General features: G+C 44.0%; 1 protein-coding gene and 1 long non-coding RNA gene across 3 annotated transcripts in view; one reads left to right on the forward strand and one right to left on the reverse strand.

Annotated features, from left to right (window-relative positions):
• nlgn4xa (neuroligin 4 X-linked a) overlaps positions 1–12,500 on the forward strand; it is a 110,847-nt gene that overhangs the window by 19,869 nt on the left and 78,478 nt on the right. Inside the window, exon 2 of the mRNA XM_076302866.1 lies at positions 1,669–2,392. Within this exon, the coding sequence (XP_076158981.1) occupies positions 1,924–2,392 (469 nt within the window). The 5' untranslated portion in view covers positions 1,669–1,923. The remainder of the gene's footprint in view (positions 1–1,668; positions 2,393–12,500) is intronic.
• Positions 10,494–12,500, reverse strand: part of LOC143142146 (uncharacterized) — a 2,115-nt gene continuing 108 nt past the window's right edge. Inside the window, exons 2-4 of one of the 2 annotated variants that reach the window (XR_012990901.1) lie at positions 11,836–11,955; positions 11,401–11,500; positions 10,494–10,813 (exon numbers count right to left, since the gene is read on the reverse strand). This is a non-coding gene — a long non-coding RNA (uncharacterized LOC143142146). The remainder of the gene's footprint in view (positions 10,814–11,400; positions 11,501–11,835; positions 11,956–12,500) is intronic. The other variant, XR_012990902.1, reaches the window with a different exon arrangement.

The raw sequence follows: 12,500 nt of genomic DNA on the forward strand, positions 1-12,500 counted from the left end.
GTGTGTGTTAAGGTGACAAGGATGTGGTGTGTGTTGGGGTGACAAGGATGTGGTTTGTGTTAAGGTGACCAGGATGTGGTGTGTGTTAAGGTGACAAGGATGTGGTTTGTGTTAAGGTGACAAGGATGTGGTGTGTGTTAAGGTGACAAGGATGTGGTTTGTGTTAAGGTGACAAGGATGTGGTGTGTGTTAAGGTGACAAGGATGTGGTGTGTGTTGGGTTGACGGGCACATGGTGTGTGTTAATGGAGTAATGCAACAAACAAAGTGTTGTGAGTTAAGGCGACAAGGAGGTGACAATTGTGTGTGTGTATGTGTGTGTGTCTTTTTGTGTACTGTATGTGTGTGTGTATGTGTGTGTGTCTTTGTGTGTACTGTATGTGTGTGTGTGTGTGTGTGTGTCTTTGTGTGTACTGCTTGCGTGTGTGTATGTGTGTGTGTGTGTGTGTGTGTGTGTGTGTGTGTGTACTGTATGTGTGTGTGTATGTGTGTGTGTGTGTGCGTGTGTGTGTACTGTATGTGTGTGTGTATGTGTGTGTGTGTGTGTGTGTGTGTGTGTGTGTACTGTATGTGTGTGTCCGCACGTGTGTCCTAACCCTAGGGCTGATGTGACAGGAAAGTGATGTGTGTTGAGGCGACGAGAGAAGCGGTGGCTTTATTGTCACTGGTCCAGTGGCATACACACACACACACACACACACACACACACACACACACACACACACACACACACACACACACACAACACACACACACACACCTGGGAGGCTGTTTATTTGTAATGTTGTTTGGTCATTAACATTCCTGACCGTCTGCCTTGTGCACTGCTATCCTGAGTGGACACAAAACTGAGGAAAAATGCTTTTCAATCTCCTTAGCCGTAAAACACACACACACACACACACACATACACACACACACACACACACACACACACACACACACACACACACACACACACACACACACACACACACACACACATGCTCACATACCGGTACACAGATGCTGAAGCAATTTTCTTGGCCATAACCTGCACCCATACACACACGCTGAATAGGCATAAACCTGAGTAAATCCCTCTCATGCGGGCATCATCTTAAGCAGGGCACGTGTATTCACACTCTACACACACACACACACACACACACACACACACACACACACACAAGCTCACACACAATCACACAGGCTAACACGCACACACACACACACATACACACACACACACACACACACACACACACACACACACAGGCTCACACACACTCACACACACACAGGCACGCACGCATGCACACACGCAGGCATGCGTGTGTACACACACACACATTCATCTGCTGTTGTCAGCTGTTTTGAGTCACACTTGTAAACAGATACTGAAGATGATTTCCTACATGCTGATGTGTGTAATCCCTCTGTGTTAACAGTGGTCACTATGCTTTGCCCGCGGGAACCCAGTCTCTAGTCCAGCCCAGGTCATTTCCCCATCCCAGCCCAGGTCATTGATCTGTGGCCTGTGTGTGTGTGTGTGTGTGTGTGTGTGTGTGTGTGTGTGTGTGTGTGTGTGAATGTGTGTGTGTGTGTGTGTGTGTGTGTGTGTGTGCGTGTGTGTGTGTGTGTGTGTGTGTGTGAGTTGTTATTGATGTCAATGTTTTCTGTGCTGCAGGTCTGCGTGTTGACCTGGAGGTGTTTGGACACTGGATGAGACGGACATCCACACACTCGCTCTTCTCTGTGGAGTAACACCCCGATACACACACACACACCCTAAACTCCGCCCACCTGGAATGGGGGGCGTCAGAATCTGGAATCTGATTGGTGGGAGCATCTGTCCACTGGACATCACAGCCTGAGAGGGAGGGGCTTTACACACAGGGAGGACCTAAGCCACGTCCAGCTCTGCTGACCTCACTGCTGGACCATGTCGAGATCAGGGGAGTTGCCGTGGAAACCGTCCATGTCGGTCGCCTCGGCGACCGGCGTGCACCTGTTGGTGTGGTGCGTTGCGGTGGCGGCGACGTGGTTGTCGTCAACGGCGACGGCCCAGCAGCACCCTATCGTCACCACAAACTACGGCAAGCTGCGGGGGCAAAAAACCGCGCTGCCCAACGAGATCCTGGGCCCCGTGGAGCAGTACCTGGGCATCCCCTACGCGCTGCCCCCTACTGGCGAGCACCGCTTCCAGCCGCCCGAGCCGCCCCTGTCCTGGCCCGGCATCCGCAACGCCACGCAGTTCGCCCCCGTCTGCCCGCAGTTCCTGGAGGACCGCTTCCTCCTCAACGACATGCTGCCCGTCTGGTTCACCGCCAACCTGGACACGGTGGTCACCTACGTGCAGGACCAGAGCGAGGACTGCCTGTACCTCAACATCTACGTACCCACAGAGGACGGTACGTGCTGACCGCCCCCACACACACACACACATCTCTCCTGCTTTGTGTCCTGCTCTTTCTCTCTCTCTCTCCTTCTTTTTTCTCCTGCTCTTTCTCTCTCTCCTTTTTCTCCTGCTCTTTCTCTCTCTCCTCCTCTTTCTCCTGCTCTTTCTCTCTCTCTCTCTCCTCCTCTTTCTCCTGCTCTTTCTCTCTCTCTCTCTCTCCTTTTTCTCCTGCTCTTTCTCTCTCTCCTCCTCTTTCTCCTGCTCTTTCTCTCTCTCTCTCTCCTCCTCTTTCTCCTGCTCTTTCTCTCTCTCTCTCTCCTCTTTTTTCTCCTGCTCTTTCTCTCTCTCCTTTTTCTCCTGCTCTTTCTCTCTTTTCTCCTCTTTCTCTCACACTCCTCTCTCCTTTTCCCTCTCTGCATCTATCTCCTTCTCTTTCTCCTCCTCCTCTCCCTCTATCTTTCTCTTTCTCTCTCAGCACATCTAGACACCCACAGAGGAGCCCTCATCTCTCTCTTTTTCTCCTCCTCCTTCTCTTTTTTTCTCTCTCTTAGTATTTATCTCCTCTTCCTCCTCTCCTCTCTCTTTCAGTATCTCTCTGGTTCACTCTTTCACTCTGTTCATCTTTCTCTGTGTGTTTGTCCTTGTCTCTGCTTTATATGTTTCCTCTCAAAGTCCTCAAAGGCAAGTCGCCACTCGGGAGCCATCTTGCCAACACCCCCGAACAGCTATTTTGGGTAAACGAGATCAGGCTCCTCTCTTAATGATCAGGGAGAGATCTGCAACTTCACATGCTGTATTCTCAAATGAAGCTAAACAATATGCTTGTTTGATTTTTTGCCATATAACTTCCTCTCTGCTGATGCACTGTTATCGTAGCTATTGCTATGGTAACGGTGGAATTAAACAGAGGTGAGGCAATGCGTCAGTTATGCTTTTATTTCACAACAATGTAATAATCTTTTCGTGGCAAAGTGCAGGACGCACAGGTACCCACACGGCACCCCCTCATTTAGTGTTAATTTTTTAGTTCCCATTTCAGCTCCAATCGGTTATGAGTCTCCTGCCCTCCTGAGTGTCCTGCCATTTCTGATTCCTCAGTCAGTATATACATATATATATATATAAGTATATATAGTATAATTATATATACTCTTTTGATCCCGTTAGGGAAATTTGGTCTCTGCATTTATCCCAATCCGTGAATTAGTGAAACACACAGTGAGGTGAAGCACACACTAATCCCGGCGCAGTGAGCTGCCTGCAACAACAGCGGCGCTCGGGGAGCAGTGAGGGGTTAGGTGCCTTGCTCAAGGGCACTTCAGCCGTGCCTACTGGTCGGGGTTCGAACCGGCAACCCTCCGGTGCCAAGTCCGAAGCGCTAACCAGTAGGCCACGGTATGCTCTGTACAAAGGATCTGTATGTTAATCAATAGACATCTATATTAATCTATAGAGCAATGGGCTGCCTCTCCTCTATCTTCACATGGTGTATATATTAGTCTATAGAATAGCTGACTCTCTCTCTCCTCTCTTCACATGTACATAAATCTATAGATACTTTCTTCCCTCTTTAAATGACGTTGTTGTGTTGTGAATTAATCAACAGCAGTTTACAGCCCCCCCTTTCCACATGATATGTACATTAATCTACTGTATAGAGACACACATGATATGTACATTAATCTACTGTATAGAGACACACATGATATGTACATTAATGTACATTAAGCTGACTGTCTCTTCCATCTCTTCACATGACACATATATTAATCTATAGAACAGCTGACTGCCTCTTCCATCTCTTCACATGACGCATATATTAATCTATAGACCAGCTGACAGTTCCCTGTCGTCACATAAAAGTGTACATTCATCTAGAGACTCTCTTTACAGGATGTATGAATTAATTTATAAAACAGCTCACAGTCCCCTCTTTTCTCATGATGTTAGCTGTCCTAAAATCAGTGCAACCTACAGACTTGAGTGGCTTTTCTAAAATGGTTACTACATACTGTATCTGGCAAGATTTCATAAAATAAAGGCACAGCAACGTGAAATGTAACGATTTATACATAGATAATCATTCTTCCGGCAATAAATACATTTCCTCTATCTGAATGGTTGCCAAGCAACATCTAGACGCAGTTACGCAGTTAAGTTATAGCAGCACAGTAATATAGAACGAAATGCGGTCAACGTGTATGTTTATGCTGGAATTTACAAAGGCATTGAACACGATTCAGCCAATCACAATCAAGGATCGGAACTATCAGTTTTAGAATTAGGCCGTAGGTTAATGTATATTATTACACGGCTCTTCACAAGGCAAGTAGAACGCTCTATTGACTTGAATGGGATTTCCCAAAGTTCTAGCGATCATTATTTCCGAGAAAAGAACCTCTGACAAACATAATGACCGCTGTCAATGGCAACGGAGTTTGTGCTTCTAATTCAGGTCTTTTATATCACTACGCAAGGACCGGAATTTTATTCAAAAGTGAAAGCAGACGGTTGATCAGCTGTGTTCTAAAGAATGTTTGATTCAAGTTCAACGTGTGTTGTTGCAAACTATTTGTTTCAGCAAATGCCACGATGAACAGTAACAAATAGGCTAGGCTATGTAGGCTAAAGTCATACCGTGGGGAGTTTATTATTTTCTTTTGGCAAGTAGCCGTGTAATAAGCAGGATAATGTATAGAACGCCGGTCATTATTGGGAAAATAAGTCCCTTCAGGGCGGAACAAGACCCCTCCGCTGCACATCGCATCCGGTTCACCCTGTCGGGACTTATTATGACCGCCGCGCAGGAAACGGCGGTCATATAGGTTTAGTCAGATTTTTCTTTCTTTTTTTTTTTTCTTTTTCGCGTCAAGGATTCCCGGGACACTGAAAGACCGGGGTAGACGAAACTTGGTGGGCATGTAACCCCATATGGATAGCATGGAACCATCGTTTTTCGTTTTGATCTGTAGCCCCCCCGCTGTACTGGACCCCCCGAAAGGAGGGTAGGGCAGACACAGTTTTATGTGAATATCTTGAGAACCGTAGGGCCTAGGATGACCAATGTTTTCCGTATGTTTGCCTCCAGGGGTCATGTTAACCCATTCCATGTGCACACACAAATACATTCACAGTAATCATACGTATGACACATACTCAGACAGTAGACATATGTATGCATGCATGCACATGCACAAACACACATACGCAGGCAAACACAAGCACGCACACACACACACACACACACACACCCCCACACACATAAACATAAACGTGTACACGCACACATGCACACAATTGAAGAATTTCTCAGAATTATGAACAGGCAAGATGGGGGTGGGGTTGTATAAAATTAATTTTACATGTGAAATCTATGAACTAATCATGTTTTGGTACTTGTTGTCTAGCAGATACCAGTGAGAATTGAGTGTGGATAATGCAATTTAGTGAGACAGTTAGAATCATATAGGCCTTTCAGCGCAGGCGCGCGAGAACATATTTTTGACCAGGGGTGCTGAATAACAAAATAATGGATGTCCGACGATTTCTCCTCTAGAGGTATGATATGATTCGAATTTAGACAGCTAAATACGCCATTTCAGCGCCGTGTATGAGTAGACCCTCTGGTAGACCTAAGAGCGAGAACAGCCACATCCACTGCAAATATGAGCAGCACTTGCCACTCCGACTCATCAATAAAAACTGCGCGCACACACACCAGACCCATAGAAGCGCACTTGACTTTACATCATTAAACTATTTCCGTATATTGCTTTTCTGATTGTCAAAACCACACCAGAGATGTTAGGCTTGAAAATATAATTAGGCTGCAATGACCTACAATGGCAAACAATTTCTGAGTAGCCTAACTTATGGCGTCTCCACTCCACAGCAAAAGTGTCCTAACCACCAATTACAGCGGTTTCTATCTGAGCGACTCATAGTGAAAGGATTTCAGTGTCATATTTCGGTGGCACTAGCTAAGCTGTCGTGGAACTCGAGATGACATGTCTACTGATAGGCAACACGTTCGTGGATTTGGGCTAGATCAGCCACATTGCCTGACACTAACAGAAACTGAGCCGTACGTGAGGTCGTGGGCTTGCCAAAGACTAATTGCAAAAGATGCATCCTACCTCATCTGTTGTCGTTTGGTATTCGAAATTGGGCTTTTCACAATCCAACGATATATCCAAAGTGCGAACTAGTTGGTGATGGTATATGGAAACTGGCAGTATGCATGCTACACGGAGTTCTAACAGGTGCATGGCCTAATAAGCAGGCAAGATATAACCCACGATCGCCATGGTCTTGTTATCAATTCGTGTTTGTGGTAATAATGGCAGCAACAATAAAACCATCTTGATCTTTATCATTTTTGACAGATCAGCAGCCTCTGGATGGTCATATGCATAGTTAGCCTACCTTTAGTTTGCATTTACATTTTAAACACTGAATCTACTGTCTTTACTGCCGGGAGAGAAAAAAATCCTATAGGCCTATTCTTTTCTGTAGCCTAATATTCTTTTCTCGAAGTCAACAAGCCTGCTTGCAACGTCTATCCTCAGCGAGTCACGTCACTTTCACTTCTATAGCTAGACTATAACGTTTAATCTACCCAACCTTTTTTGCTATTTGCCTATTTGACAACAAATATAATGACAAACTGCGAATGTGTAGGCCTATATTGACAAAAAGCAAGGGGTGCTGCAGCACCCTGAGCACCCACCTTCCCGCGCCCTTGTTTCAGCGTGATTTATTTTTGTGGAAAAAATGTGCTGGACTGGGCGGCGGTCATATTTTGTAGCGCTCTGCGGTACATCTAGTTTTTCCAATAATGACCGGCGTTCTATACATTATCCCTTACATAATGACCGGCGTTCTATAGATTATCCCTTACTTGATGCTGTGCCGGATGTGGCGTGTCTCTGGCCCAGGTCTGGCTCAGTTCTCAGCTGGTCAGTGTGTCTCTCCATCAGTGCTTCATCGTCTCTTCTCCTGTTTGGGGGTGGGGGTGTTCCTCTGCTCGGACATGTGCCAGCGTAGCCGTGGTTACAGTGACAAGCACTCCAGAGAGCATTTACACCCAGCTGGGCGTCTCCACGCCAGCCCCCGCATCACTGTTGCCACGGCAATGCTCGCGCAGCACAGAAAGTGTTTTTACAATCGCCTTTTAAAAGCTTCGTAAGAGCTTGCCCTGTTTTTTAAAAGCCTGAGGACAGTAAAGTGTGTGTGTGTGTGTGTGTGTGTGTGTGTGTGTGTGTGTGTGTGTGTGTTCTGTGTTTAAAAAGCCTAGTGTTTTGGTGTGAACACACAGTGTTTTCCGCCTTAATCCTGATGAGGCAGGATGTTCCTGCGGATTGCTGTTCATCTTGGAGAAAAACACTCACAGTCAAACAAATGGAAAGAGACCCCGGCCATCACCAATGTGTTCTCCTGTGTGGAACCTTGGAACTTCAGCAGGTCCAGAGAGAACCCTATGTTTCTGACAGCACGTGGTCAGTGGACCCCAAGTGCTGCTTGAGCAGGATAGACAGGGAATTGATGTGAGTTTGAAGGCAGCTCTATCAGACGTGCAGTGGTGTGTGTGTGTGTGTGTGGTCCCTGAACAGGAAACAGATCAATGGTCTTTCATGTCAGCTCGAGAGGCATCAGAGCGAAGTAGCCCTGATGTGACCAGACGCAGCGTTAGATGAGGTGTCTAAAGATGAAAGTGCTGGAGATGGCAGCTGTGGTTATTTCACCACAGTGTGATCACAGAATGCCTGCCAGGCGTTTCATCAAGAAGTCAACTAGGCGACTTTTAAAAACACTAGTCGATGCTGTAGGCTGCAGTTAATGAAGAAAATGGCTAAATGGTAAACGGGCTCGGCATTCCTATGCATGGAAGTAGGCTACTTCATCAAGAGGCTATGTGAAAATGAGAGTTGTTCCACTGTGAAATTGAAGTGTGTGATGGTCTACACAGCTGTGATAAAGTCAGAGGCGGACAGAGTACACAGCTTCATTACTTGAGTAAAAGTACAGATACCCTAAATTTTACTCAAGTACAAGTAAAAGTACAACAGTCAGATGTCTACTTAAGTAAAAGTACTGAAGTACTTGTTTTTAAAAGTACTTGAGTATCAAGAGTACAAGAGTAGCCTACATTTTCTAAATATTGCATTACTACTGCCACAGTGTTTTCATTTATGTACAGAAACATCCTACATGGAAACATGTTAATGTTAATACCTTGGAGAATGTAAAATGAATTGAAAGTAAAATCAAGTCATTTTCATCCAGCCAAGGATGGACAGTATTTCTAATACATCTATTTAAAATACGTATTTCAAATACAAAATACTATTTTTGTAATTGAAACACTTGAAGCGAAAACTATCATTAACTTGTTCAGAAAATTGAAATATTCTGGCGAGGTGGGGCCACAGGTTGGCACATTCCCGGGATGGACCTGCTGCGTCTTCATCCATTGTTTCGTCCATGGTTTCGTCTCTTATCTAAATCTGACCATGGAGTTGACTTTGGCGGAAAGCTGAAGGTGATTGCTGATAGGCTGTCCCAATCAGTGGCGCCTGCACAATCCAGTGACGTTTGAGAAGGAAACAACAAATTGAGGGTTTCTGAGATTTTTCTTTTTTCACTAGTCAAACCAATAACTGGACCTATATTGGCTCTAAGATAAAGTGGTTTAACTTTGCCTTCACAATTATGTTTTAGGTACATCTGTGAGAGGCTCTATCAATGAATAAGTGTAGTGAAAGCTCATAGAGGAAGTGACAGCGAGGCCATTAAAGCCTGCTGTAGTCATCTTGGTACAGTTAAGTCCAGAAGAGATCTGTTTGCCAGTGTGGCTAAAGCTAGCATTTAGTGTTGGAGTCATTTTTCTGGCACTCTTTTTTGTGCTGGCGTGACTGTCAGTTGTCCCAGAAGTGTGTGTGTGTGTGTCTGTGTGTGTGTGTTTGTGTGTGTGTGTTTGTGTTTGTGTGTCTGTGGTGCTCCTGCTAACGCTAGCGTGTTCAGAGTAGAGACGTTAGCGTGTTCAGAGAGTGCTAATGTTAGCGTGTTCAGAGAGTGCTAACGTTAGCGTGTTCAGAGTAGAGACGTTAGCGTGTTCAGAGAGTGCTAACGTTAGCGTGTTCAGAGAGTGCTAACGCTAGCGTGTTCAGAGTAGAGACGTTAGCGTGTTCAGAGAGTGCTAACGTTAGCGTGTTCAGAGTAGAGACGTTAGCGTGTTCAGAGAGTGCTAACGTTAGTGTGTTCAGAGTAGAGACGTTAGCGTGTTCAGAGAGTGCTAATGTTAGCGTGTTCAGAGTAGAGACGTTAGCATGTTCAGAGAGTGCTAACGTTAGCGTGTTCAGAATAGAGATGTTAGCGTGTTCAGAGTGTGCTAACGTTAGCGTGTTCAGAGTAGAGACGTTTGCGTGTTCAGAGAGTGCTAACGTTAGCTTGTTCAGAGAGTGCTAACGTTAGCGTGTTCAGAGTAGAGACGTTAGCGTGTTCAGAGAGTGCTAACGTTAGCGTGTTCAGAGAGTCAGTGGCCCCAGCTGGAGATACGTTTAATAGCAGCGAGGGGCTGGCCCTTATGCCTACAACACACCCACACATGCACACACACACATGCACACACACACACACACACACACACACACACACATGCACACACATGCACACACACACACACACACACACACATGCACACACACACACACACACACAGACAAACACACATACACTGTAAAACCCGACAAGTTAATTGAACTCAAAAAAATTGGTGAAACCGATTACACAAAAAAATTTAAGTAATAGTAACTCGGTTTTGCTAAGTCAAAGAAACTTACCTTTTTTAATTAGTCTTCACTAGCAAATTTTGAGTGTGTTCAACAAGGTTTTTTTAAGTTAAAGAAACATCAACTACATGAGTTCACGGTAATTAATAAAATTAAGCTTAGATAGCTTAATTGGATTTATTGATGTCGGCATGAAATATTTCATTTTGCTTCAACCAATTCTTTAAATTAAATTTGAAACGTAAAAGTTTTAATTTCCAGAAAGTTGAACAAACTTGTCCATTTTGATTAGTTTCAACTTAGGACTTAAAAGATTATTAAAAAGGTTGACAAAGGCCAGTGAAATTCTTCTTAATCTTTTATTTTCATGTAAACCATTGTGATTGTTAAACATGATTGTTTAAAATGGTTGGAGTTCAGAACAGGGCTGTAGTGGAGGCTAAATTCAAATAAACACAGTTTAGATCAAGGGCATACAGACTAGATAGACAAATGCCTGACCAATGCTAGGAAATTCAACAATCATTTCAATCCAAAACAACAGGAGTCTTCTTTGGGCAGAGGGATGCATTTGCACTGTTCGTGCTGATCAGAATGAGTTCAACAGTAAGGTCCTCAATATCTGGGAACTCCGATTGAGAGACCTGAAGAAATGAACAAAGAACAATTGTGTGTTAATTGAATATCTAATAGGCATTACATGTCAAGTTGCATTATTGAAATAATTACTTTTTTCACCAAGAAACTCCAGGGAAGTTACTTAGTATTATTTCAATTGAAATAATACTAAGTAACTTCCCTGGAGTTTCTTGGTGAAAAAACAAACAGAAAAACAAAAGCTTGAAATGTAACTCCAGCGTTATTCGACGCATAGCCCTGTTGTTCGAGGTCACGGCTGTTCGTAAGAATAAAATTAAAAGAATAAAAAAAATTGGTGCAACATAGAGTAGTGGCCCAGCAGCTATTGATAACCTACCAGGGAATTTGGCTTTAGTTTCAGTTCAGTTAAAATGCCTTGTTAGGTTAGTTTAAAGGGGTGGTTCAGGATTTTAGACATAGGACCTCATTTCCACCCATTTAAGCTGCTGGACCAGTATTTGCTTTATGTTGTACCCAATTTTCTCATTGTTTTTCATTCTAATAGCATGCGTTGACCTCGAAACAACAGGCCATGGGTCGCTTAATGCCACAGTTACGCTTTAACTGTCATGTCAATAGAAAACATGCTTACTTACATCCCATGTCTTTAGAAAAGTGGCATCATCCTCATGGAGGTAGAAAGGAAGGCCACGGAGCGCCACAGCACGTCGGATATTTACATCTGAGGATCCCTGCATGAGAAAACATGGAGTCAAGCCAGTTAATAACTACAAAATGCAATTCAATATGATTACCTTTCTTTGATAGTACAGCTTCTGAAACCAAAGCATTCTTTTTATCTTAAGTCCATGGAGGAGTTGTAATCTACAAGACCTCTGCTTTCAGGGGGTCTAGCACTTGAATATAAGTCAAAGTATGTGGAAACAGGGCCATTGTTAGTAGGCGGTGTGCAATTTCGAGCAAAAACTCAAAATAGGGGGATAAGTGTAAATATTTAAAACACATTTGGTCAGAACCACACATGAAATTAATCTATTCCAAGTATTTGTACAAAAGAAATGCTTACCTGGGATTCGAACATGATTGCAGGCCACCACCGCACCAATAGGCTATGTCTGCGGGGAAGGACGTCTGATATGATCTCCTTCCTTCTCAATGCCAATGTTGTTTGCATCAACTTCTGAATCTGTGAATTGAAGGACGAATACACATTTGAACATACTGACAATCTCTATTAGGACAATCCACCATCTCATGATGTCGCTTTAAATGCATCCTTAAATGGCCGAGAACAGTTTGCACATTAAATGGTTGTTTTCACCTACACAGCTGACATGCGAATAATACACATTCTGACTGAGCATGAACTGTGTGTGACCGTGTCAAATGAATTTAAGCTACTGACTTAAATGTACAGTCAGTAACATGACAGTAGACTAACGTTAATGGAGGAAACATTGCTAACATGCTGTAAACGATAATGTTGCAGGACCTGTGCCCTGTTATCAAGCAGTGCACCACAAAGCTTGCACTTCCCAGCTATTGTGTTAAATAGTGCTAACGGGGGTTAATTAGTTAATATTTTTAGTACTCACATTGGCAAATTGAGCTAGATCGCTGGCTGATCCAGCGAGTGCTGGCATACAGCAGCCAAATTCTTAGCTGCTAGTGCTAGCTTGCTAGTTCTAACTGGATAAAGTTACGTCACGTAGCCTAAGACAATATTTTCAA

The sequence above is a fragment of the Alosa pseudoharengus genome, unplaced genomic scaffold, assembly GCF_046254945.1.
Source record: "Alosa pseudoharengus isolate Yale_2024_CS ecotype anadromous, Long Island Sound unplaced genomic scaffold, YU_APseudo_1.1 YU_APseudo_1.1_scf_24, whole genome shotgun sequence".
NCBI lineage: Eukaryota > Metazoa > Chordata > Actinopteri > Clupeiformes > Clupeidae > Alosa > Alosa pseudoharengus.